This window comes from Somniosus microcephalus, chromosome 3 (assembly GCF_052327205.1).
Source record: "Somniosus microcephalus isolate GS21.2 chromosome 3, FLI_Smic_1.0, whole genome shotgun sequence".
In the NCBI taxonomy this organism is placed as follows: Eukaryota; Metazoa; Chordata; class Chondrichthyes; order Squaliformes; family Somniosidae; genus Somniosus; species Somniosus microcephalus.
In genome coordinates this window covers 340,297,031-340,324,828 of record NC_140989.1, presented here as the reverse complement: position 1 = coordinate 340,324,828, position 27,798 = coordinate 340,297,031, and the positions used below count along the sequence as shown (strand labels likewise).

General features: G+C 43.0%; 1 protein-coding gene across 1 annotated transcript in view; it reads left to right on the top strand.

Moving 5' to 3' along the window:
• Positions 1-27,798, top strand: part of LOC147122283 (glycogen debranching enzyme-like) — a 110,782-nt gene that overhangs the window by 66,300 nt on the left and 16,684 nt on the right. Inside the window, exons 18-27 of the mRNA XM_085983248.1 lie at positions 1,642-1,766; positions 1,892-2,001; positions 2,118-2,252; positions 12,319-12,449; positions 13,888-14,024; positions 15,253-15,386; positions 19,490-19,665; positions 20,183-20,285; positions 21,985-22,210; positions 27,452-27,563. Coding sequence (XP_085839374.1) covers positions 1,642-1,766; positions 1,892-2,001; positions 2,118-2,252; positions 12,319-12,449; positions 13,888-14,024; positions 15,253-15,386; positions 19,490-19,665; positions 20,183-20,285; positions 21,985-22,210; positions 27,452-27,563 — 1,389 coding nt within the window. The remainder of the gene's footprint in view (positions 1-1,641; positions 1,767-1,891; positions 2,002-2,117; positions 2,253-12,318; positions 12,450-13,887; positions 14,025-15,252; positions 15,387-19,489; positions 19,666-20,182; positions 20,286-21,984; positions 22,211-27,451; positions 27,564-27,798) is intronic.

Sequence of the window (27,798 nt, the reverse complement as noted above, 5' to 3'; positions counted from 1 at the left end):
ACTGCCAGTTGAGGGTAATCCATAACTCTTTAATGACTTCTGACAGTGCCAAGAAGCTGAGTAGTGGCAGTTTGGAGAACTGCCCCCGCTGACTAACTCGGCCACCACGGGATGAAAGGATTATTACTAGTCCTAGCCCCTTTTCGGGCCACCCCGGATCAGGCGTATTCCCCAGACATTCACCTTCAACTAAAGTTAGAGGTAGCCGAATCCTAAAGATGCTTAATTGGGTCTAAAGGTCCAGATTATCTCTTCCCTAAAGGAAAGGAACGACCTGAAAATGTTACCGTCCTCCAGATAGCACTTTTAATAAGTTTAACTAGACTGTAACCTTCCGGATATTATGAGGGTCCGGAAAACTCCCCCAGAATTCTGCACTCCTCACCAAAGAGTGTACAGTGATTGAGTTCGCGAGTTTGATACAGAAGTACTATGTGAGACAATTCCCAAAAAATATAGATTTATTTAAGAACCGACATGTAGTTTACAGCTGGTGATTCAGTCGCAACTTTAACAGTTCCAAAAACAAATAGCTTACAATTCTTATTCTCAGAGATCCTTATTCTCAAATCTTAACGTCGTTACATTTTTACATTTCTTACTTCGTCTTATTCCAGGATATCCACCAAAATCAAATACCTTTGATACCCGAGACTCAGAGTTGTAGGCTTACCGAGCCTCTGAAGCCAAGAATCGCTTTGCCCCTTCCAGCAAATTCTGTCTTCCTATTTGAAAGTCCAATTTTTATACCCTTTTTTTCAGTGGTATGTCATTTGAAGTTTTCTGCTGATGTAAGCTAATTATCTCGTCATTTTTCTGTTGACCCCTGCTATTCTTAGTTCAGCTTGTAGCATTCAGACTCGTGTCTCTCCTTTAGGTGTTTAAAGCTTATAAAAACAATGTGACAGTAGTGGTTCTGTTTGATGTCATTTTTATCAAAGTCTCCTGTTTGTATCTTTTGCATTTAGAACACCTCAACTGGTTGCAACACAGACTTCGTGTCTCCTAGGTGTTCCAAGTTCAACACAAAAACAATGTGATGGCTGGTGCCTCCCGTGTTTCATTTGATGTCAGGTGTTTCTTTTACTTGATGTCATTTTTACAAAGGCACATTTTTCTTTAATCTTTGTGTTTCTTTTTCCCGAAGTGTTGGTTTATAACACTTAAGCTGGGTGTGGCTATTGTTTTCCCTCCAAAGCGCAGACTTTTGGGAACCTCTAACCTGCTGCTTCAATAGGGCTATTGTTTCAGTGTCAACAACTTCTCTTATCTCAAAAGCCTGTATGCCGTTTACAGCTTTTGATTGTTAAGGCTTCCAGACTTCCAAACCCAGTATGTCATGTTTTAATAAAGTCAAAATTCTGTTCATAGGCTGGTGTATTTTTCTGAATATGGCTATTCCTTCACAGGGAGACTCGGACTCGGCAACATTTCCGATTATTGAGGTGGTGTTTTCAGAGTATGAATTTTGCCGGTTAATAGAGCATTCCGGATATTTAGGTGCCATTTAAATGAGAGTTTCCTGTATACGGCTTGCTCCTAAAGGAATACATCAACTTGTTTTGTACTTTTTCTTTTCCTCCTCTTACATTTTGACTAAATGTACTGAGAAAATTCTATACCACCCACCTTTTCTTGCAGGTAAAATAGAAGAAATTGTGATGGAGGCCAAGACAGTGCAGAGGGAAACTGATCCATACAAAAGAGATGAGCACTGCATTAATGGATTGCCTCAATTTACAGTGGCTATCAAAGAACATCTTCAGGTGAAGAGCACATCCTCTTTTTATTGCATTATGTTGATCTATAAATTGTTATAGCAACATCACATCAGAACACACGTGCTTTTCAAAATGTTTTATCAAAAGCTAATTCCATGTTCAATTTCCAGTTAAATGACAGCAGAATTGTTACAGCAGAGGTAACTTCTAAAGATCGCAGTGACTATGTCTATGAAATTAAGTTTGAAAACTTTCCTCCTGGGAGCATCATTATCTTCCGGTAAGTGAAGCTGGTGTTCAGCTATGTGACGTTATGTTTATGCATATTTCAATTAAATTTACTTTATGATGAGTTTCTGTAAAGCATTCTATATTTCATAATCGTGCTTTTTGTAGGTTGAGCCTCGATCCAAAGGCCCAGAAAACAGTTGGAATACTCCGCTATCATCTCACTCAGTTTAATCCCTATTATAAAGCTGGCAGTATTCTTGATGACGCTGCTCCGTCAGTGCTGACTTCTTCATTTGCATCGTAAGTAGCTGATTTCCTTTGGTGCTGTAGGAGTGTAGTTGTACATGATTTAAAAATTTTTTAAAAAGCTCTTCGAAATCGCAATCGGAACTTTATTTACCAGAAAGAAATAAAATAGTTAAACCTGGAAGCTATTTTCAGGATAGTTTCAGTTGGCACTTTAAAAATACTATATTATAAATAGGAAAAAATGGTGGAAATATATGGAACTGGAGTTAAGATGACGGGTCTCCACCTGAAACTATTTTCTGATGCTGACTGATCTGTATTTTCTGTTTTCGTTTTGGATTTGCAGTTCACTTTTGCTTGAACCCTTAAAAATACAATTTCCTGCTATTTGCGTGTATGCATGTGTGTCTCTCTCACTCAGTTGTCACACTTCAGACAATTAAAAAAGAGACAAAGTTTATCTACTGCTTTTTCTGAGCTGGGCAAGCGTGAACCCACAAATTCAGAGGCAGCTGCCAAGTTACCCTTGACCTCTGGGTGTGCCTATTTGAACCATTGTCCAACGGGAAGATTAAAGGGATAAGCTAGGTTGAAAACAGCTCTATCTTGGCAGCTAAACATCACAAAAATGCACCAGACCCCAGAGTATTCATGAGCAAAAGCCATTGGAGATCCGTTTTGAGATCAGTTTCCAGAACCAGGGGTCACAGTCTAAGGATAAGGGGTAGGCCTTTTAGGACAGAAATGGGGAGGAATTTCTTCACCCAGTGAGTGGTGAACCTGTGGAATTCTCTACCACAGAAGGCAGTAGAGGCCAATTCATTAAATATATTCAAGAAGGAGTTGGATATATTTCTTAAGGCTAAAGGGATCAAGGGGTATGGGGAGAAAGCAGGGACAGGGTACTGAACTTGGATGATCAGCCATGATCGCATTGAATGGCGGAGCAGGCTCGAGGGGCCGAATGGCCTACTCCTGCTCCTATCTTCTATGTTTCTGAGATTATGGCCTAGAAATTCGATAACGCTAAAAACCTGCCGGTGTTAACGGCCGCCGAAAATGGTGGCACTGGCAGGGCCGGTAAATTGGTGCTGGCAACTAATTCAACATTAGCCCAGCTATGCAACGCTGTCCTGGTGGCATCCGTCCCAGCAGGAGGCCGCAAAGTAGCGTGGCTGTAGCGTCACTGCAGCACAAACAGCCTGCTCTGAAAGTGAGGCTGTCCTTTCAGAAAGCAGTTCAGTTACTTAAAGGGGAACTGCATCTGAAATGAAAAAAATAAAAATCATGTTAAAATAGGCCTTCTGGAAAAAAAAAATTAACATTTAAAGAATTCCCAAATGAGAGTCTGCAGCTCTTAAAGTTGAATTGCCTTCCGCACCTTAAACAAAAAAAATGGGGAAAGCACGAACACAAATTGTTCAGCAAGCCAGGCAAGGGGCACCCAGGGTCTTGCACACAGCACTCCAGCTTTGTGCAGGGGATCGACACTGCAAGAGAGGTCCTCTACCCACAGGGGGCCAGGAGGCCCTCCAGAAAGAAGGATGTGGGACCAGATCACCGAGGCTGTCACTGCCAGCAGCGTCACCCCCACGACCTGGCTCCAGTGACAAAGAAGCTTTATGACCTCAGACCGGTGGTCGAGGTCAATGAATGCATCTTCAAAAGCCATCTCCTACCAACTGCACCACTAGCCTCACACACTGCTCAATGCACGACTCCCTGCCCCCCTCCCAAAGCACTCACCTACCAACATTCTAAACCAAACACGAGGCACACCTTCCACTCCTAGATTCACCTCACCCCTTGGAGGAGAGGGTGCTGGCCATTCTTGGCAGGGGCTTGGTTGAGCCCTTGGCCAGCAGCGGGGCTGAAAGGATACAAGATGTTGGTAACCTCATAAGTTGTCCTCCATCTCACATGCACCTCTTACTTTCCTGCCTTCCCCTCACCACAACTCCACCCTTGTGCCTTCCTCATTTCACACACCCAAGAAATGCAGTCTGCCCAGCCAGTGGGTGACCAAGAGGAGAGTAAATAATAATAAGAAACACAGTCACCCGATTTCACAGTCCCAGCCACCAGTTCCTCAAGGTCGACCTACAAGGCTATTTGCAGTGTCCCCCACTGAAAGTCAGCAGCCTTCCACTCACCATCCTGCAGCCACTGGAGTATCAATGCATGACACCAGTAGGTTAGGCAAAGGCACACGCAAGACAGTGTCACTAAGGGAATGCATAAGGGTGATGAGTTGATTTCTTGATGTCATGTTGGATGGATAGATATATAAAATTGGATTGGAAAGTTTGCTTTGTGATGGCTTTTATTTCAGCATTGTGGCTAAGAGGACACTGACTGAGGGCGAAGGTAAGGTGTGGGACAAATGTTGAAAGGGGAATTGGGGTTGTAGTCACTGATACTGCAGGTGGATGATTCCGTTCTGGATATGCTGGCCAGAAAGGGGCTGTCTGGGTTGCATCCTCTTCTGCTTCCTCCTCTTCTGCGTCTTCCTCTTCCCTCTGCGAGTGGCTGGTGTAAATCTGAAATAAAAGCACTCAGTAGGTCAGGCAGCATCTCGACCTGAGATGTGAACTCTGTTTCTCTCGCCACGGATGCTACTTGACCTGCTAAGTATTTCCAGCATTTTCTGTCTTCTCGAAGGCCTTCCTTTACCATCTGAGGCCTTGCAAGTGTCCAGCAGCGCTCCCTACATACTTTAAAAAAAAACTTTTAACATGTATTGCACCAAGCCACTACTTCAATAAAATATTAAAAATTCTAGTCCGAAAGCTTAAATGCAAACTTGCCTGAAAGATGTGTGTGTCCCTTTAAAAAGTACTGACCGCATCACTCTCAGTCTGCTGAACGCTCGCTTTTCAGAATGAGCTTAGGACCCAGCGCTAAAGTTGAAGTTTGCAGACGTGCCGTCAAGTCGGCGTGAGGTCACACTCTCTTCGGCCAGAATTTTGCCTACCTTGGCAGGTCTGGTGTGGGCGGTTGCCATGGCAGGTCGCGACCCCACTGCTAGCTCCATCCCGCTGCTGAAAATGAACTTGCGTTAACATAAGAACATAAGAAATAGGAGCAGGAGTAGGCCAATCGCCCCTCGAGCCTGCTCCGCCATTCAATAAGATCATGGCTGATCTGATCCTAACCGCCAATCCACTATCACAGAACCATCTCCTGAATCTAACAGAATTAGACACACGAAGTAGGAGCAGGATCAGGCTACACGGCCCCTGGGCCCGCTCCGCTATCCACAGGGCCATGACCGATCCGAACCTAGACTCATGTCCAAATTCCTGCCCGCTCCCCATAACCCTTAATTCCCTTTACTTCTAGGAAACTGTCTATTTCTGTTTTAAATTTATGTAATGATGTAGCTTCTACAGCTTTTTGGGGCAGCATATTCCATGGACCTACCACCCTCTGAGTGAAGTAGTTCCTCCTCATCTCAGTTTTGAAAGAGCAGCCCCTTATTCTAAGACTATGCCCCCTAGTTCTAGTTTCACCCATCATCAGGAACATCCTCCCCGCATCCACCCGATCCAACCCCTTCACAATCTTATGTTTCAATAAGATCGCCTCTCATTCTTCTGAACTCCAATGAGTAGAGTCCCAATCTACTCGACCTCTCCTCATATGTCCATCCCCTCATCCCCGGGATTAACCAAGTGAACCTTCTTTGTAATGACTCGAGAGCAAGTATGTCCTTTCTTAAGTATGGACACCAAAACTGTACGTAGCATTCCAGGTGCGGTCTTACCAATACCTTGTACAACTGAAGCAATACCTCCCTATTTTTATATTCTATCCCCCTAGCAATGAAAGCCAACATTCCATTGGCCTTCTTAATCACTTGCTGCACCTGCATACTAACCTTTTGAGTTTCATGCACCAGGACCCCCAGATCCCTTTGTACTTCAGTACTTTCCAGTTTCTTGCCATTAAGATAATAACTTGCTCTACGATTTTTCCTGCCAAAGTGCATAACCTCACACTTTCCAGTATTGTATTCCATCTGCCAAATCTCTGCCCACTTACTTAGCCTGTCTATGTCCCCTTGCAGGTTTTTTATGTCCTCCTCACTCACTACTTTCCCTCCCATCTTAGTATCCTCTGCAAACTTTGATATGTTACACTCGGTCCCCTCCTCCAAATCGTTAATATAGATTGTAAAGAGTTGGGGACCCAGCACTGACCCCTGCAGAACACCACTAGTTACTGATTGCCAGTCTGAGAATGAACCATTTATCCCAACTCTCTGCCTTCTGTTAGATAGCCAATCCTCTATCCATGCCAGAATATTACCCCCAATCCCGTGATTTTTTATCTTAAGCAATAATCTTTTGTGTGGCACCTTGTCAAATGCCTTTTGGAAGTCTAAATACACTACGTCCACTGGTTCCCCTTTATCCACCCTATACGTTACTTCCTCAAAGAACTCCAGCAAACTTGTCAAACATGACTTCCCCTTCATTAAACCATGCTGACTTTGTCCTATTAAATTATGATTATCGAAATGTCCTGTTACTGTCTCCTTAATAATGGACTCCAATATTTTACCTACCACAGATGTTAGGCTAACCGGTCTATAGTTTCCAGCCTTCTGTCTACTGCCCTTTTTAAATAAGGGTGTTACATTAGCAGTTTTCCAGTCTGCCGGGACCGTTGCCGAGTTCAGGGAGTTTTGGAAAATTATTACTAATGCATCCACAATCCCTACCGCCACTTCCCTCAAGACCCTAGGATGTAAGCCATCAGGTCCAGGTGATTTATCCGCCTTGAGTCCCATTATTTTACCGAGTACCACTTCCTTAGTGATTTTGATCGTGTTTAGCTCCTTCCCGCCCCCCCCCCCCCTTTAGCCCCCTGTTTGTCCAGTGTTGGGATATTCTTAGTGTCTTCTACTGTAAAGACTGATATAAAATATTCATTGTGTTTTTGCCATCTCCATATTTCCCACCATTAATTTCCCGGTCTCATCCTCTAAGGGACCAACATTTACTTTAGCCACCCTTTTTCTTTTAATATAACTATAAAAACTCTTACTATCTGTTTTTATATTTTTTGCTAATTTACTTTCATAATCTATCTTCCCTTTCTTAATCAATCTTTTTGTTATTTTTTGCTGCCTTTTAAAGTTTTCCCAATCCTCTATCCTCCCACTAGATTTGGCTACCTTATATGCCCTTGTTTTTAGTCGAATACTATCCTTAATTTCTTTACTTAGCCACGGATGGCTGTCTTTTCTTTTACACCCTTTTCTTCTCAGTGGAATATTTTTTTTTTGGAAGTTGTAAAATAACTCCTTAAATGTACACCACTGATCATGTATCGTCTTACCCTTTAATCTATTTTCCCAATCCACTCTACTCAATTCCGCTCTCATACCTTCATAGTCTCCTTTATTCAAGCTTAGCACGCTTGTTTGAGATCCAACCTTCTCACCCTCTAATTGAATATGGAATTCAACCATGTTATGGTCACTCATTCCAAGGGGATCCTTTACTAGGACATTTTTAATTAATCCTGTCTCGTTACACAGGACCAGATCTAAGGTTGCTTGCCCCCTGGTCGGTTCAGTTACATACTGCTCAAGAAACCCATCCCTAATACACTCAATGAACTCATCCCCAAGGCAGCCCTGCCCAATTTGATTTGTCCAATTAATATGATAGTTAAAATCCCCCATAATTATAGATGTTCCCTTATTACAAGCCTCAGCTATTTCCTGATTGATACTCCGTCCAACAGAGTTGCCACTGTTCGGAGGCCTGTAGACTACGCCCACTAGTGTTTTTTTCCCCTTATTATTCCTTACCTCCACCCAAACTGTTTCATTATCCTGATCTTTTGACCCAATATCATTTCTCTGTATTGCAGTGATTCCTTCCTTTATTAACATAGCCACCCCACCTCCCCTTCCTTCCTGCCTGTCCTTCCTGATCGTTAAATAACCTGGTATGTTTAATTCCCAGGCATTGTCACCCTGCAGCCATGTTTCTGTAATGGCCACAAGATCATACCCATATGTAGTTATTTGTGCCATTAACTCGTCTATTTTGTTACGAATGCTACGTGCATTCAGATAGAGAACTTTCAAAGATGTTTTGTGACACTTAGTTCCTGCTTTTGCCCTTTTTTATTACTTTACCTTTTACTCCATACCTTCTGCCCCTTCCTGACACGCTCTGGTTTTTAATTTCCCCACTGCTACCTAAGTCTATGACCTTCTCTGTTGTCATTTTTATTATTTGCTCTCTAGGAACCTCCGCCCCACTAGTTAGTTTAAAGCCCTCTCTACAGCCCTAGTTATATGATCCGCCAGGACTCTAGTCCCAGCACTGGCCAAGTGAAGTCCGTCCCAACGGAACAGCTCTCTCCTGTCCCAGTACTGATGCCAGTGTCCCAGGAAGCAAAACCCATTTCTCCCACACCAGTCTTTGAGCCACGCATTTAACTCTCTAATTTTATTTACCCTAGCCAAATTTGCACGTGGCTCAGGTAGTAATCCAGAGATTATTACCCTTGTGGTTCTGCTTTTTAATTTGGCCCCTAGCTGCTCAAACTCCCTCAGCAGAACCTCCTTCCTTGTCCTATCTATGTCGTTGGTACCAACATGGACCACAATAACTGGATCCTCCCCCTCCCACTCCAAGTTTCTCTCCAGTCCAGAGGAGATGTCCTTAACCCTGGCACTGGGCAGGCAACACAGCCTTCGGGACTCTCGCTCTCGGCTGCAAAGAACTCTATCTATCCCCCTAACGATACTATCCCCTACCACTGCAACATTTCTTTTAACTCCCCCCACTTGAATGGCCCCCTGCTCCACGGTGCTGTGGCCAGGTTGCTCATAGTCCCCGCAGTCCCTGTTCCCATCCTCACAGGGAGTAAGAGCCTCGAACCTGTTGGACAAGTGCAAGGGCTGCGGCTCCTCCAACACTACCTCCTGGATCCCCGTACCTGCCTCACTTCTAGTCACACCATCCTGACCCTGGCCACGGACTACATCTGAATTAATTAATCTAATTGGTGTGAATACCTTGTGATACAGAGTCCAGGTAACTCTCCCCCTCCCTGATGTGTCTCAGTGTTTGAAGCTCGGACTCCAGCTCTTCAACACGGAGCCGGAATTCCTCGAGCAGCCAACACTTACTGCAAATGTGATCACCGTGAGCATCAATGGTGTCCACCAGCTCCCACATATTGCAGCAGCAACACATCACCTGATCTCCCATTCTATGTAATTAATTAAATTTATTAATATTATTCTTAAATACCCTCTGCCCCGATTCTAGATGGTGAATATCACACCTTAGAAACTACAAACCAAAGAGATTTAAACTTCAAAAGGGAGAAATACTCACCAACCAATCACTTACCCGCTTTCTGGTGACGTCACACTTGGATTACTTTTTACCTCTCTCCTTCCCTCCGAGTTCCCAGACTGGAGACTGGTACGCCTTACCTGGTCTCTGGGACTTTTATAGCCCCGCTGCTGCTGCTGAAATTCCCGCCGACGCACTATTAAACAGGGCCTATTAAACGTTACCTGGCCCAGTTAAATGTAGCAGGTCTGGTGATTGACGCGTTTTTAGCCGGGATCTTTAAAGGGACCATGGCCACATTAGATTTGACGTTTAATCTAGCATAATGCTGTCAGTGTACTACAGCATGGGAGTGCTGCAAACACCATCAATCATTGCACAGAGGCAAAGGGTTGCACCCAGGTTCTCCGATTACTCCCTCCATATGCTTATGCAGGGAGTCAGAGCATGCAAGGAGGTCCTCTTCCCTTCTGATGGGCGAAAGAGATCTCCCCAGGAGACCAAATCAGCCTGGTTGCAGATTGCAGAGGTCACAAGCAGGGATGTGCTCAGGTGGACCTGCGTGCAGTGCTGCAAACATTTCAATTATCTCACTAGATCAGGAAGCATTAGTACAAAGCCACACTCAACTTCATCCTGCTGTGCCTCTCATCACATCCCCATCACTCTGCCTTCCCTAACCTATTCCTGCACATCCTTACTCACACCAACATACCTTGCACCTCCACCCATCCCCCCCCCCCATCTCTCTACATTATCACATCCCCATTTCACTAACCACCCCTCACACTCGCCCTCACCCTTGTGCAATCATACCAACTAGCATACAAGGGTAGGCACTTGGGTGTTTTATCCAATGTTTATGTAAAGTTTCTGTTAATGTGGTGTCAAACATAAAAATCTTTATTTTCAACACTTTCCAGTCTTGGACAGATTTGTGTGCACCTTTGGAAATGGATTAGTGAGTTGCAGTGACTGGTGAGACATAACGGTAACCCCACAATGGTGGTGAGTGTGAAAGGAACGGCTTGGTCATTGTAGGGATGCTTTATGGTGTTGGTGTGGGGTGGTGCCAACCTGGCGGCACATGTAGTAGCCATATGGGTGTACAGCGTAAAGTTAACTAAATCTGGCCATGATGAGGCCATCCCTGACCTCCCAGGTAGCAATGTGCTCGGATGCTGATGCCTTGTGTCCTGTGTAGCATCAGGTGATTGCGGAGAAGGTTGGTGGTGGTGTTGGTGCTGCTGGTGTTGGGGCTCATCGTGGTCAGATTCTGAGGACCACGGTGAGACAGTATAAATGGCACCCATGTTGACGGAATAGATGGTAGGTGAAGTACAGATGACAGAAGCATTGTCAATGGTGAGAGAGTTCTTCCAATGAGGTGAGACTGGATGGAGACTTTGCTGGAAAGACTTGCAGCCTGCAAAATCAGTGCTGGAAATGGACTGAGCTACAGCTTCTGCCTGAGGAAAGTGATCATCTGTCAGGTGGGAGCTTTTACTGTGCATTTGATGCTGTCAAGTAATCAGCTGGAGCAATGGCCACTGAACTCCCCCCTCCGGTTGACAGACATGCTTCCTGAGCAACGTGGTTACCGTGGCCATGCTGGGAAATTTAAAAAGTAAGTTTAGAAAAAGCCTGTTAAGGGTCTGACAACTAGCTGTCAAACTAAGCATCAAAGTAAAATGAAATTGACCCTTAATTATCGTAGGACTTCAGTTCTGCAGAATATTATCAAATATAATCAGAAATCACAGTTTTGCTTTAGAGTATAGTAGGCTCCTTCTGTGAGCTTATGTGAACTGCTAGACTCATAGAGCAATGTTTTAAGAATCTGGATTCTTTTCAAAGAGACGCATATGGTGATTACTTTTATTTAATCAAATAATTACTTATTCTTTATCTGTATAAGAAAATACAACTACTTATCAACAAATGTGATTTGTGAAATAAAAACAGAAAATGCTGGAAAACTCAGCAGGTCAGGCAGCATCTATGGAGAGAGAAACTGAGTTAATGTTTCAGGTCGATGACCTTTCTCTGAATTGGAAAAGGTTAGAGATGTACAGGAAACTTTGGTTTCTCCGGAGGTTGTATGTCCGGAAACCTCGATCTAACGGCAGAAATCAGCAGCCGTTTTGGTTAGGTTTTTTTTCTTCTAGCATTTTTTTTTTTTAACAGTCAGGCTCTGGAAAGCGTCTCTGTAGCTTAGCAACAGCTTCAGAGACGCTTCCAAGGTACGGGCCGAGTGTTTACAAGCTGTTGCTAAGCAACAGTGTTTGTTGTCAGATACAGAGATGAAAACCTCCGTATCCTTCAACATTATCGCTGGTCTATCCGGAAGTTTTGATAGATCGGCAGCAGCTCGGTCCCGTCGGTGCCGGATATCGCGAAGTTTCCTGTAACAGGTTAGAAGCAAGCACAGAGGCAGGGGAGGGGATGGTGGGAGGGGAGGAGAGGAAAGAACAAAAAGGAAGGTCTCAGATGGGGTAGAAGGCAGTAGAGATTAAATGACAAAGGAGATGATGGGACAAGGCGAAAGGAGATAGTAATGGGACAAGAAACAAAAGATGGGTCTAGAGGAGGTGTAAATGGGAATATCCGAATCATCAAGAGTTGCCGTTCAAAAAAATGGGGGCAGAGGTTATGATCTGAAATTGTTGAGTCCCGAAGGCTGTAAAGTTGCAAACAAAGGGTCAGCGACCTGAAACAGTAACACTGTGCTTTCTTACTATAATTGCAGTGTATTCATGTATCTCTTGTGTTTTTTTAAACTACAGCATTGCCTCCAAACTTACATTGGCTGACCTTAATCTGTTGCTTTACCGATGTGACTCTGAGGAACAGCAGGATGGAGGAGGCTGCTACAGTATTCCAAATTTCGGATCCTTGAAATATGCAGGTTTGCAAGGTACGTGGACCTTGATGCCTGGTTGCATTTATCCAGATATTCAGCCCTATTGTGAATTAATATATGGAACATTTAAATATTGTTGCATCAACTTTGATTTGATAAAATTCTGTGAAATATTTATTCTGTGGTGTTTTTTGGGTGTAGTTTTATAAACAATGGCAGAACCATTCACAGATGAACTGGATTAGCAATTAAAAACTAGTATTTGCATTTTCACGAGGGAACTTAATTACATAAGAACATAAGAATTAGGAGCGGGAGTAACCCATTTGGCCCCTCGAACCTGCTATACCATTCAATAAGATCATGGCTGATCTTCGACCTCAACTCCACTTTTCCGCCCGATCCCCATATCCCTTGATTCCTTTAGTGTCCAGAAATCAATCTATCTCGGCCTTTGCCAATGCTTGAGCATCCACAGCCCTTTGGGGCAGAGAATTCCAAAGATTCACAACCCTTTGAGTGAAGAAATTCCTCCTCATAAGGCTGACCCCTTCTCCTGAGACTATGCCCCCTAGTTCTAGCCAGGGGAACAACCTCTCGGCATCTAGATACACTTGTATTTCTAAAGGAATTTTTTGAATGTACTTTGACAAATTCTAAACACCAGCCTGAAAAGAACCAAATTTTAAAACGGGTGGGGGAGAGCAGGGGGAGGTGGAAACAGCTGTTTTTAAAAAAAAATTAAAAAAAAGACAATTTAAAACCTGGGTTACTGGAGCTTCATTGGAGGCTCAGCTGGTTAAGCTAGTGATTAATGAGCCATACAGACCAGACAGGTTCCAGGTTTCAATCCCTGGTCATGCTGAGTTGGCTGATCTCGGCCAGGGCAGCAATAGGAGTTTACAATTCAATTCACTGTCCTTGGGTTACAGAAGGGGAAAATCAGCCAGAGTTTCTGCTGCTTATTGCTGTCTAGCTGGCTATTTTGAAAGTGCACATGTGTGGATGAGGCTGTAAAGTGAGGCACCTCGCCATTGATTAGTCCACTGAACACACACTGTTCAAGCTTACACTGAAGAATAATCATTGGGTGAGGTATTTATGGGTGCACAGTAACTTTTCTCAGCAACGAGCCAATGTCTTAAGACGCAAGAGTAGATAATTGGTGGCAAAAGGAAGTAAAAATGCTGACATGGTGTAATATCTGTTGGAAACACTGGATGGCACCAGTGATTTGCATTGTGTTCTTCATGGATTAAGTCCCAATCAAATTAAACTTGTACTTTATATCGCGCCTTATTATGTCCACAGGAGGTTTACCCTAAATCTATATAAAAGTAAACTGACCTTCAGAATTTAAGTAATGTTTTTTAGGTGTTATAATTCACATGTTCTCAATCGGTACATAATAGGTTTTTTGATGCAGGTAAGGAATTACCTTTCTGAAAACCTTTCTTAGCATATGTGACGGAGTCGGTTGTGCTTTACTTAGGGTTCATATCAGTACTCGCAGAAATTAGACCGAGGAATGACCTGGGGCATCCTTTGTGTGAAAATTTGAGGGCTGGAGACTGGATGATGGACTACATCTGTAATCGTTTAATTGCACATGGGGGCAATCTTGCAAAGGTATGAGCCAAGTGTTGTCGCGTGTGTGTTTATATAGTGGCCATGTCTTCAGCTGCCTAGGCTTCCCCCCCCCCCCCCCCCCCCCCAAAACCCTCCACCTCCACCTCTCTTTCCTCCTTTTAAGACCCTCCTTAAAACCCATCTCTTTGACCAAGTTTTTGGACACCCCTCCTCATATCTCCTACTTCTGCTCGGTGTCCATTTTTGTCTGCTTATGCCTGTGAAGTGCCTTGGGATGTCTTTCTACATTAAAGGCACTATATAAATGGAAATTCTTGAACAGTAGAAAATAGAAGCTTTTGCATCATTTTAATAAAGTGCTGTCATTTGTAGCTAAATTATTGGGCATACGTTGGAATCCTTCTAAGGATGTAATATTTACTCCTAAAGCCTGAATATTTAATTAAAATGCAGAACCACTTAAATTGTGGCTCTGCTTGTTATTTTTTGCAGAAATTCTACTAGTGTTCAAAGGTTTAATCTGGCAGTGTCAGCCATGGCTCAGTTGGCAGCACTCTCCCGTCTGAGTCAGAAGGTTGTGAGTTCCACTCCAGAGATTTGAGCGCACAATTTAGGCTGACACTCCAGTGCAGTACAGAGGGAGTGCTGCACTGTCGGATGAGGCATCTTTCCGATAAGATGTTAAAGCGAGGCCCCGTCTGCCCTCAGGTGGATGTAAAAGATCACAAGGCACTATTTCGAAGACGAGCAGGGGAGTTCTCCTCGGTGTCCTGGCCGATATTTATCCCTCAACCAAAATCACTAAACCCCCCCCAGATTATCAGGTCATTATCACATTGCTGTTTGTGGGAGCTTGCTGTGCGCAAAGTGGCTGCCGTGTTTCCTACATTATAACAGTGACTACACTTCAAAAGTACTTAATTGGCTATGGGACATCCTGAGGTCATAAAAGTATTTTTTCTTATGATCAGAAAAAAATGTCTTGAACTTGTAAATCAAGGCAATTTTACCATCAAAATTAGAAACTGGGTCTCTAAGGTAATCAAAAAAAATGCAGATTCAGTGAAAAGTAATGAGTTTAAACCGAGTGATTACATTTTGAGGGAGGTCTAAAAATATGTTTTGATGGTTTATTGTTATATAAACCCTTGTGTATTGTAAGTGAAACGTGGCTTTTGATTAGAAAAAGTAAATCAACTTTTGAGTAACACTGCATATTGTACTAGAAATCCAGTGCATCATATAATGAAGTTCTCTTTTCTACCAGGTTGGTAACTGGTTGGAAGCAATGTTTGCTTACCTCAAATCCCTGCCCCGCTACCTTATCCCATGCTACTTCGATGCAATCCTTGTAGGGGCATACACAACTCTTATGGAGATAACATGGAGCCAAATGTCAAGGTTTGTCTGATGTTTAAGCTGGAACAAAAATATATTAATGGTGAAGTGTTATGGTGGTGCAGCAGGTTAGAACACTAATATTTCACCTCTGAAACCTGCATATGAATCTAGCTAATGGTCTCTACTGGCTATACTGGATGTAATGATGAGTGACAAACCAAAATTAGTTAACAATCTGATGGTAAGGAAACATCTTGCAAATTGTGACCATAATATGATTGAATTTGATGCTAGGTTTGAGAGGGAGAGTCACAAACCAAGGTTTTAAGTTTAAGTGAAGCAAACTTAGAAAGGATGAGAAATGAATTGACCACCGTAAACTGGACTGAATTGTTAATGGGTAAACCTACAGACAAACAGTGGGAAATATTCAAAAGTTTTTGGTACAATATGAAACCAGTACATAGTGAAACCTGTAAAACCGGACATCCCAAAAAACGGGTACTTACTGACGGTCCCAAATAACTTGCATTATAATAGATACCATGGACACTCAAGTTATGAACTATGGACAGTCTTCAATAAACCAAGTGTGTTCACGACTTAAAACAGGCAGGTAAGTGCGAGGTGGCAGTGGGTAAAAAAAAATGGCTTTTGTATAATGGAGATCTCTTTACCCAGCATGCATAGCAGCAGATAAACCACTCTATCTCTGCGATTGAATACTTTCACAGCGCTATCCCAGGGATAGAGGGGTTTTTCTGCTGCTATGGATGCTGGATAAAGAGATCTCTGTTACAGAAAAGCCGGGAACTGCCAGTTGGGGGGTGGGGCGACTCGAGTTGAGGGGAGAGGGGGAATGGGGGCGTGGGGGGCGAAGAGATGGAGACTGGGGGCTCGGGTTGGGGGTGATGGGGGAATGATGGAGAGCATGGTTTCCCCTCTTCGTCCACCCTTGGGTTTCCCCTCTTCGCCCACCCTTGGGTTTCCCCTCTTCGCCTGCTCTCGGGTGGCCTCCTGGTTCTTGGAACTCCTCGTGCAATAGCTGCTGGCGCAAAATCACAAATAAAGATTTCCAACTACGGGGGACCCAACCTTTGTAAGGTAACTCCAGTAACATTTGTAGAAGTTGTGTGATCTGATGTCACATGGTCAGATGTCATTTGGTTAGATCATCACGATCAAACCACCAGGAATGCCTCCAACCAGAGTTGGCAACCCTATTCCACCAGAATGTCCGGTACTGATGAGCTGCTAACAGCCCTGACTGCCACCGCCCCCCCCCCCCCCCCACCAACACTTCAAACATTAGCAGCTGCAGCAAACAGAGGGAGGGGGCCCTCGCACAGGGGTATGCATGGCATTAATTTCCCCCCCCACCCCCAGTTTGGCTGGGATCTGCCAGGCACTCCAGCCCTACAGCAGCCACCTTGCCCTGTGCAGGCTGCCAACATAGCAGATCCCAGGATCAGGATATCCCTTCCTCAATGGAAAAGGATCCTGGGATGGCAATGTATTGGGAAACCCAACAAACTGAAATTACATCCTGTTGGCAGGGCTACAGAATTGGGCACGATCCCAGGTGAGGCCAAAACAAAGAAGGAACGCTGCAGGAGGTACAGCCAATCCTGGTATATTTGGCTCATCTGGTTTACTGTACATACAGGAAACTTTTTTTATCAGGCACCAACGGGACCGGCGTGGTGCCGGTCCATCAAAAAGTCCAGATTACAGAGAGGTAAAAGGTACGAGAGCTCCGTACACAGCAACAAATCCAGGCTTCCCTGTTGCTTAGCAACAGGTGCACGAACCCCGGCCACAAGATCCAGGCGTCCCTGTTGCTTAGCAACAGGTGCAGGAACCCCAGTTACACAGCCACAGATCCAGGAACGACCACTAATATGAAGTAAAACTTACCTGAACCTACTCCTGAATTTTGCCGGTTAACCGAGATTTCCGGTTATTTAGGTGCCGGTAAATCGAGAGTTTCCTGTACATTGACCATTTTGAAAATAAGGACTCCTGCAAATAAAGGACACCTGATGCAAGTCCTTTGGATGTCCCTAATTTATAAATTTCCCTGAAAAGGCAAAGGCTCCATTTGTGTAGTTAAGCAACCATGGTCAACAAATGAGGTTAAGAGAAAGTATCAAGCTCAAGGAAAAGTGGAAATTCAGCAGACTGGAAGAGCCATAAAAAGCAACAAAGGAATACAAAGAAATTAATAGGAGGTGCAAAAAGGAAAATGAAAAAAACATTTAGCCCTAACCAACAGCACTAAAACGATAGCAAAATACTGCAGATGCTGGAAATCCGAAATAACAACAGAAAATGCTGGAAAAACTCAGCAGGCCAGGCAACATCTGTGGAGAGAAATTAGAGTCAACGTTTCGGGTCAAAACCCTTTATCAAGACTAAAGAGGCACAGGGAATGAAATAGATTAAGAGGCCGTGCTGGGAGAGAACAAAAGAGAAGAGACATTAAGAGGTATTCAAAACGAGATGAGATGGTGATAGGACTAGTGGAGACAAAAGACAGCTCTAGATTAGGTGTGAAATGCGCTGGCAGAATGGGAGACAGCTGCCATGTGGGAGAGAGAAAAAAAAAGAAAGGGGGGGGGGAAACCAAAACAAAGGTGTGGATAAAAAATATAAGTAAAAATGTAATAGGGGCCGAGGTTATGATCTGAAATTGTTGAACTCGATATTGAGTCCGGAAGGCTGTATAGTGCCTAATCGGAAGATGAGGTGCTGTTCCTAGAGTTTACGTTGAGCTTCCGTGGAACAATGCAAGAGGCCAAGGACGGTGAAGTCCGAGTGGGAATGGGGCGGTGAATTAAAATGACAGGAGACCGGAAGCTCACGGTCACCCTTACGGACTGAACGGAGGTGTTCTGCAAAGCGGTCACCTAATCTGCGTTTGGTCTCCCCAATGTAGAGGAGACCGCATCGTGAGCAGCGAATACCGTATACTAGATTGCAAGAAGTACAAGTAAATCGCTGTTTCACCTGGAAGGGGTGTTTGGGGCCCTGGACAGTGGGAAGGGGGAGGTATAAGGGCAGGTGTTCCATCTCCTGCGCTTGCACGGGAAGGTGCCAGGGGAAGGGGTGCTGGGGGTGATAGAGGAGTGGACTAGGGTGCCTCGGCGGGAGCGGTCCCTACGGAATGCTGAAAGGGGAGGGATGGGGAAGATGCGTTTGGTGGTGGGATCGCTTTGGAGGTGGCGGAAATGGCGGAGAATGATCCGTTGAATGTGGAGGCTGGTAGGGTGAAAGGTGAGGACAAGGGGAACCCTATCATGGTTCCGAGAGGGAGGGGCAGGGGTGAGGGCAGAAGTGCGGGAGATAGAACGGACAAGGTCGAGGGCCGTGTCAACCACGGTAGAGGGGAATCCTCGGTTGCGGAAAAAGGAAGACATGTCGGAAGCACTGGTGTGGAAGGTGGCATCGTCGGAGCAGATGCGGCGGAGACAGAGAAACTGGGAGAATGGAATAGAGTCCTTACAGGAGGCGGGGTGGGAGGAAGTGTAGTCCAGGTAGCTGTGGGAGTCAGTGGGCTTGTAGTGAATATTGGTCAATAACCTATCCCCAGAGATGGAGACGGAGAAGTCGAGGAAGGGAAGAGTCGGAGATGGATCATGTGAAGGTGAGGGAAGGGTGGAAATTGGAGGCTAAGTGGATGAAATTGTCTAGTTCAGTAGCACTAAAAACTTGTCTAGCTGGTCACTTTATCTCATTGGTGTTTCTGGGACCTTGCTACATGCAACTTGGCTGCTGTGTTTCCTACATTACAACAGTGACAACACTTCCAAAGTGGCTGTGAAGTGCTTTGGGATGTCCTCAGGTTGTGAAAAGAGCATTTGTTCTTTAGCAGATTTATGATATAGTTGAATGAAATTTGACTTTAACTTCTCCATTGTTCCAGAGCGCGGTGGCAAAGAATACGGTTTTACTGGGGTGATCCACTTGTTTAGCTAGTTATTGGTTTGATTACCAGCCATGACTTTGCTGTTCGATCCTCAAATGTACTTAAATTTTTTAATAGGGGGCTGGGAGTGGGAGTTGCAGAAGGATAGGATATCGGAGTGAACATATTTACAAGAGGAAAAATGTTGTTGATTACTATTGCTATGATTTCTACTGATTTAATTTAATTCTTGTAGCTTTGTGCAGAATGGATCAACGTTTGTGAAGCAGCTTGCTATGGGTTCGCTGCAGATGTGTGGAGGGGGAAGATTTCCTGCTCTTCCCCAACTGTCTCCTAGCCTGCAAGGTGTTCCATATAGACTGAATTACATTACTGGTGAGAAGGAACAGTGCTGCGTTACCTTAGCAGCTGGTAAGTGAACGCAGTTTCTCATCAAATGTTTTAATTTTAAACGTTTTGGAGATTTTACTGCAATGTTTTTGCACGAAGCTGCAATTCAGGAATTTCAGCAAACCTGAAACTCCAAACTTTCCTGTTCTTTTATAACTAACCTCAACATTTAAAAAAAAAAACACGTACTCCAAAATGAACAAGACTATCATGAGAAACAATTTTGTATCCTCTATACCAAAATGGTTGAGCTTTTCAAAGTGGTATTGTCACTCAGTGTGAAGGGCAGGTATCGTTCAGCGTTATGACTCTATAGCAGACTTGTAATGAATACAGAGTTCCACTCTCAAATGCTTTTTGTAGAAATTTACATTGCGCCCTCTTATATAACATGCAATATTTGTAATTTACCCGTGAACAGGAAGCCTCTCTAAATGCCACTGTATAATTTTCTTTTACATTGTTTTGCTAAAAAGCCATTGTGGCTTTTTATTTTGCAATTTCATTTCTTCTACTTAAAATTTTCAAATTTCTTAAGGGTTGCCACATTTTTCTGCTGGTTTATTCCGCTGTTGGGGTAGAGATACGTTCATTTCTCTCCGAGGTCTACTACTGGTTACAGGACGCCACCTAGAGGCCAGGTAAGAAGCGATCATGTCATAGAATCCTAGAAATGTCACCACTGAAGGAGGTTATTCTTCCCGTCGTGCTGTACCAGTGCTATCTCCACAACGGAACTATCTACACCAAACCCATTTCTCTGCTCTTTGTACCCATTAATATTTTTCCTGGTCACATTTGCCTTTTTTTCTCCTAAATTTTGTTTTGTTTTCTGAAAATGAGCTGAAAATTCACTTTGCACCCAGGCTACTCTATACTGTCCTTTTTGCCAGGACAATGTTGATTGAGTCTGCAAAAGGCAGAGGAGTGATAAGACACACTCTTGTAATATTTTAAGTCACATAGTGCGTGCACTTAACTAGAATCAATTTTCTGCGGCTAGTGAGTTTAGAAAAAGGATCCTAAACTTCTGCATTGTGAAATTAGTTTGTATTTTGCCGCTTTGGCCTGATTGAACTTGTACACCCTAATTCTGAAACCTAAGAAACATGACCCATTAAATCAAAAACATTCAGCAGGTCAGGCAGCATCTGTCAAGAGAACAGATAAGGTAACATTTGAAGTGTAAACCCCTTGTCAGAACTGCAAGAGATTATAGATGAGCAGCATTTAAAAAAAAAAAAAAAAAATTGCACCAAAGTGAGAAACAGATCTTCAGTAGGCAATCCTAAATGAGAAATGGCAGTGAATTAAAGAATATAAACATGACACACTAGTTACGTGTTCAAAAAAAATCTCCGGTTATTCCAGGATGACTACAATTTGGAAATAGATTTGACTAAAAGTCAATTTAGCCACCCACAAAGTGATCTGTTGTAGATACGGAGGAAGCAACCATGAAGCAAGATGCAATAAAAGAAGACCCATTGTCCCGGAGGCGCAAGTGGTGGCAGCAGCACTGGATTCTAATTGCCATTTGCCCAATCTCCCACCAGAGGTATATCCATGCAGGATTAGTGAGCCACTCTGTTTATTAGTTTGGGTGTCTTTGATCATTAAAAGTGACCCAGTGGCAAATCTCCTTCTCGGGTTTGAGATTTCTGTTCTATTTTCACAGTTATTCACAGTAGTGGAATTCCTAGGGATTGCATCTTTTCATACACCGGGAATTTCATCCTACACCCTTACACCGGGAATTTCATCCTACACCCTTACACCGGGAATTACATCCTACACCCTCGCAACAAAACATGCAATCGTACTGTAAGATCTCTGTCTCAGTATGCCCTGTCTGATGAAACCTCTCAAGTTTTACTTTCTCTACAGCCTTATACTTCTACTATTTACCTTATTTCAGGCAAGCAAATTTATCTATTATCAGGTTCTGATGAAAGGTCATCGACCTGAAACGTTAACTCTGTTTCTCTCTCCACAGATGCTGCCTGACCTGCTGAGTGTTTCCAGCATTTTCTGTTTTTATTTCAGATTTACAGCATCTGCAATATTTTGAGTTTGTGGTTTTTTTTAAAAATCTATCATCGGGCTTTATTTGTCAAAGCCATTTGATGCGAGTCCATTGTTTGATCTCAAATTCTTCATTAAACAGGTATCGAAGTTTCATGTGATCCAAGTGCTAAAGTCAAGTCAGAGATGGGTGACATACATTTGAGGCTTCAGATGTTTTGCAATTGTTGTTGTGTTTTTGTATTAATGTAAATTAGTTGCCTTTTTAAAACAAAAATCTGGAGTCACTTCTCAAATTATTTAATTTGATTACAGGAATATAATCCTTGCATTTGCTAGCACTCTACGACATGGCTTAATTCCAAATCTACTTGGTCATGGAATATATGCACGATACAATTGTAGAGATGCTGTCTGGTGGTGGCTTCAATGTATTCAGGATTACTGTAACATAGTTGAGAATGGAGTGCAAATTCTCAAATGTCCTGTATCTCGACTGTACCCTACTGACCAGTCTCCAGCTGTTGCTCCAGGCATTGAGGTAATTGTTTACTTTGTTTTAGTAATTTGCAGCAATGTATAACTATGGCGCAAGTAACTTTCTTTCTACAGTGACAAATACTTGTAATTACAAAGGGCTTTTTTCACCTCTGCTGGTGGGGTATCATTACTTCAGGATATTTGCTTTACTATTTTAGACCTTCATCTTTTATATTAGAATTCAACTTCAGTAGGAGTAAATGAGCTTTAATTAAAGGCCATAACTTGTTTTCTTTCGCACAAAGTGATGGTTGAATAGAACAGTACAAAATCTCACCTTTTCATTTTCTGTTCAATAGCCTGAGAATAATAACTCCCCATTCAAAACACAACAAACGCACAGAGTATAAGGAATAAGTTGAATGAACTGCAGGCGCAAATTCAACTTTGAGGGTATGACATGGTAGCCATTACTGAGACATGGCTACAAGACGGTTAGGATTGGGATCTAAATATACCAGATTATAAGGTCTACAGGAAAGATAGGGAAAATGGTAGCGGGGGAGGAGGGGCCTTAGCGATTAAGGATGAAATCACTTCAATGATAAGAGAGGATCTAACGAGAGGTAAACAGGCAGTGGAGACTTTATGGGTAGAATTAAGAAATCGGAAAGGATTTAAGACTGTCGTGGGAGTTGTGTGTCGGCCCCCTGGTAGCAGCTGTGAAGTGCTAGATTGTATTGTATAAATGCATAATTAGGCAAGCATGTAGCAAAGGCAGAGTGATTTTAATGGGGGATTTTAACTATCATAGATTGGGATAAGCAGTCTAGCACCTGTCAGAAAGGTAGTGAATTTCTTGAGTGTGTCCAGGATAGTTTTACAATTATATTAGGGAAAAGAGGATGGCCAGGCGCAATGTTGGCTCCTTGAGAACTTATATCGGTGATATTGTCAATGATGAGGAAATGGTGGACATGTTAAATAATTATTTTGCGTCAGTATTTACAGTAGAGGAAGCAGATAGCATGCCAGAAATCCCAAGGAAACTAATACTGAATTGGGGACAGGGACTCAATAAAATTAATGTAAGCAAAATAACTAATGAAGAAAGTAATGGCACTAAAGAGTGACAGATCCCCAGGACCAGATGGTTTCCATGCCAGGGTTTTAAAGGAAGTAGGTGAGCATATTACAGATGCCCTAACTATAATCTTCCAAAGTTCTCTCGATTCAGGAACTGTTCCTTTAGATTGGAAAATTGCGCACGTCACTCCGCTATTTAAGAATGGCGAGAGAGGGAAACCGGGGAATTATAGACCAGTTAGCCTAACATCTGTTGTTGGGAAATGACTGGAGTCTATAATTAAGGATAGGGTGACTGAACACCGTGGAGAATTTTCAGCTGATCAGAGAGAGTCAGCATGGATTTGTGAAAGGTAGGTCATGCCTGTCAAACCTGAGTGAATTTTTTGAAGAGGTGACTAAAGTAGCGGACAGGGAAATGTCCATGGATATTATTTATATGGACTTCCAGAAGACATTTGATAAAGTCCCTCATAAGAGACTGTGTTAACTAAGGTTGAAGCTCATGGAATTGAAGGCAAATTATTGACCTGGTTAGGAGATTGGCTGAGTGGCAGGAGACAGAGAGTGGGGATAATGGGCAGGTCCTCTAATTGGCGGGATGTGACTAGTGGTGTCCCGCAGGGATCCGTGTTGGGGCCTCAACTATTCACTGTATTTATTAACGACTTAGATGATCGCATTGAAAGCCACATAGCCAAATTTGCCGATGACACAAAGATAGGCGGCATTGTAGGCAGTGTAGATGAAAGCATAAAATTACAAAGGGATATTGATTAAGTAAATGGGCAAAACTGTGGCAAATGGATTTCAATGTAAGCAAATATGAGATCATCCACTTTGGACCAAAAACGGATAGGGTACTTTCTAAATGGTGAAACGCTAAAAACAGTGGGAGATCCAAAGAGACTTGGGGGTCCAGGTACATAGATCATTAAAATGTCATGAACAGGTACAGAAAATAATCAAAAAGGCTAATGGGATGTTGGCCTTTATATCTAGAGGACTAGAATACATGGGGTAGAAGTTATGCTGCAGCTATACAAAACCCTGGTTAGACCACACCTGGAGCACTGTGAGCAGTTCTGGGCACCTCACCTTAGGAAGGATATATTGGCCTTGGAGGGAGTGCAGCGTAGGTTTACCAGAATGATGCCCGATCTCCAAGGGTTAACTTATGAGGAGAGATTACACAAATTAGGGTTGTATTCCAAAATTAGGGAAGTTTTCAAGCTATTAAAGGGAACAGATAGGGTAGATAGAGAGAAACTATTTCTGTTGATTGGGGATTCTAGGACTAGGGGGCATAGTCTAAAAATTAGAGCCAGACCTTTCAGGAGTGAAATTAGGAAACATTTTTACACAGAAAGGGCGGAAGAAGTTTGTAGCTCTCTTCCGCAAATGGCAATTGATGCTAGATCAGTTAATTTTAAATTGGAGATTGATAGCTTTTTGTTAACCAAAGGCATTAAGGAATATAGGCCAAAGGTGGGTATATGGAGTTGGGTCGCAGATCAGCCATGATCTCATTGAATGGCGGAACAGGCTCGAGGGGCTAAATGGCCTCCTCCTGCTCCTATCCTAGGTGGTGATCTTGTATTGTAGCTGTTACTATGACGAAAGCTTGAAATGATTGTCTGTTTTCTGTCTGTCTGTCTCTCCTCCCCCTACCGAAAGCCAAAAACATTGAGAAAGAAAGCTTAAATTTGCTCTGAGGCAACCTTTTATTATGAATAGAAATTGATGGTTTTCTGTGCCCATCAACCAGTAAGAGCGTGGCAAGAACTAGTGAAGCTGCATAGTGACTAGCATCAGTGCTGCACCTAAGGCACATTTATATGTTTTAAAAACTTCAGATGATGGCAAACATGTATTTCTGTTGTGAACATCTACAGTTAAAATAGAAAGCAGGAGAGATCTACTTTCATGTGTCTTGTGAGCTGCTGCTGGATTCACCACCTTGTTTTTTCCTGGTGTGTGATGGACAATGGCACTGAGCAGAAATGTATTTATTTAGCTTTTGCAGACTCTGCATCAGTGTTCTCATCGCGCCTTCTATGAGAAATCAGTTTATTGATGGAACTAAAGATGCTACCAGCAGGCCAAATCAGACAATCAGCCAATAACTGGAATTTAGAAGAATGAGAGGTGATCTTATTGAAACATATAAGATACTGAGGGGGCTCGACAAGGTAGATGCAGAGAGGATGTTTCCCCTCGTGGGGAAATCTAGAATGTGGGGGCACAGTTTTAGAATAAAGGGTCGGCCTTTCAGAACTGATGAGGAGGAATTTCTTCTCTGAGGGTCATAAATCTGTGTAATTCTCTGCCCCAGAGAGCTGTGGAGGCTGGGTCATTAAATACATTTAAGGTGGAGATAGACAGATTTTTGCAAGATAAGGGAGTGAAGGGTTATGAGGAGCGGGTGGGGACGTGACTTTGAGCCCAAGATCAGCCATGATCTTATTGAATGGCGGAGCAGGTTCGAGGGGCCAAGTGGCCTATTCCTGCTCCTATTTCTTATGTTCTTATAACGACAATGATAATCCTTCCAGTCAGACTGAATAGAAATATAAATGGGCCAGAGAGACTCCAGGAAATCAGTATTGTAATGTAAAAGATCCTTTTGATTTGTTTGTGATGCCCATCAGCTTCAGCTACCCCACAGCAGTTCTAAAGTTTTTGCTTGTGAAAGTTTGAACACAAGAATGTAAGAATTTTTAGGAGCAAGAAATAAGCATAGACAATGGTAGGAATATATTGGCTAAGAAAGATTTTATTCTGATGCACTTGTTGGGTTGATGATGGGGCGCCTTGTTAAACATGCCTTTGAGCAAATTCTACTATGGCCTTTTGGATTTAGTGTCAGTTTTTCCTTGTCTTGAGGCAATGTGACAATGTGCAAGTACCTGTAGTAACAAATTACCCCTTCGGTGAAAGTGCTAGCTCTAGGAGCGACTAATACCCTTGTAATTGTTACTGATTCTACTAATGGTTCTGGACTAGGTAGAGATCAGGTAAACAAAGGGCTGTCTGCATGAGTAAAGTGGGTCTACATGTTTGTCTCAGAAATGTAATAGTCTCCTGTTCTGCAATGGTGGCCCAGATTTTTTACATAGAATTACGGTAAAAATAACGGTGAGGTTTTCAGCGCTATTATTAAAGAATAAATTGGACAACGACCTCCAGCAGCCGCACAGGCATAGTTAAACCCAGAAATCAGGAAGTTGCTGTCCGAGTTGCCCTGCTCCTTCAGAAGCTTTGCTAAACTGGTATCTCGCCCAGGGATTCTGCATTCAAATACATGGAACAGCGTGAAGTTGAATTTGAATACTTACCCACTAAACTCATCTGAAAGTTAGGGCTTGTCCATTCAAGTGTAAGTGATTGTTTAACAGTGTGATAATTCTTAATTACTGCCAAACAATCTCTCTGGCACTGAAAATTAGCTTTTACAAGTGTGGAGTCTCATTCCTACAGATTTTAATTATTGTTGGAGATTTTTTTTTAATTTAAAAATTACTTTTTCTTTGTCTCATATCTCTGTCTCTTAATCCCATCTTTTTTCCCTCTCTTGCTTTCTGTACACGATTTGACATTATTCTAACTTGCACTTCCTGGTTTAGTAAAGAAGTGTCCAGTAAGGATTCTTCAATCTGATTGGTTAAGGAGACACACCATTGCTTGTCCTGTTCACACAGGTCCTAGATCCCCTGTAGAGGCCACCACACTGTTTTTGATTTCTAATAGCCACAAGTTCCAGTGCAAAAGCCCACAGAGTCTCCCTGGGCACATGTAAGTTCGTTCGGCGCTACCCACAAAATCTGGGCAGATGCCTTTTGATGGGGATGTGTTTAAACTGGGTTCAAGAGTAGGAAGTTTAACTAAAAATAAAAAAGGAAAAATTATTTGTGAAAGGATTTCATTTAACATAACGTAATACTTGTTGAGGCCAATTCATTAAATATATTCAAGAAGGAGTTAGATATATTTCTTAAGGCTAAAGGGATCAAGGGATATGGGGAGAAGGCAGGGACAGGGTACTGAATTTTGATGATCAGCCATGATCTCATTAAATGGCGGAACAGGCTCGAGGGGCCGAATGGCCTACCCCTGCTCCTATGTTCTATGTATCTATGTATTTCTTTGTTTTTCTTTTAAAACATTTTTTTGTAAATTTTCCAATTAATACATTTTGGGATATCTTTCTGACCAGGATCAGCCCCTACATGATGTCATTCAGGAGACCATGCAGCGCCATCTGGAAGGTGTACAGTACAGAGAAAGAAATGCCGGACCTCATATGGACTCGCACATGAAAGATGAAGGTATTTAAGCTATATCTCTGATGCTTGCACACTGTACTTTAAATAATACAATGAGTCATTTTTAAATGAATGGTCAGTGATGAGGCATTATATGTAACGGAGTGACTGCTGCCAACGACCGGAAGCGGAAGCTCCAACGGCCGGATGCGTGATGTTTCTGCTTTTTTTTTTTAACGAGCCCGCTCCCTTCCTGGCTTTTTAAAATAAAAATTAACAAGCCCTCTCCCATAACGAA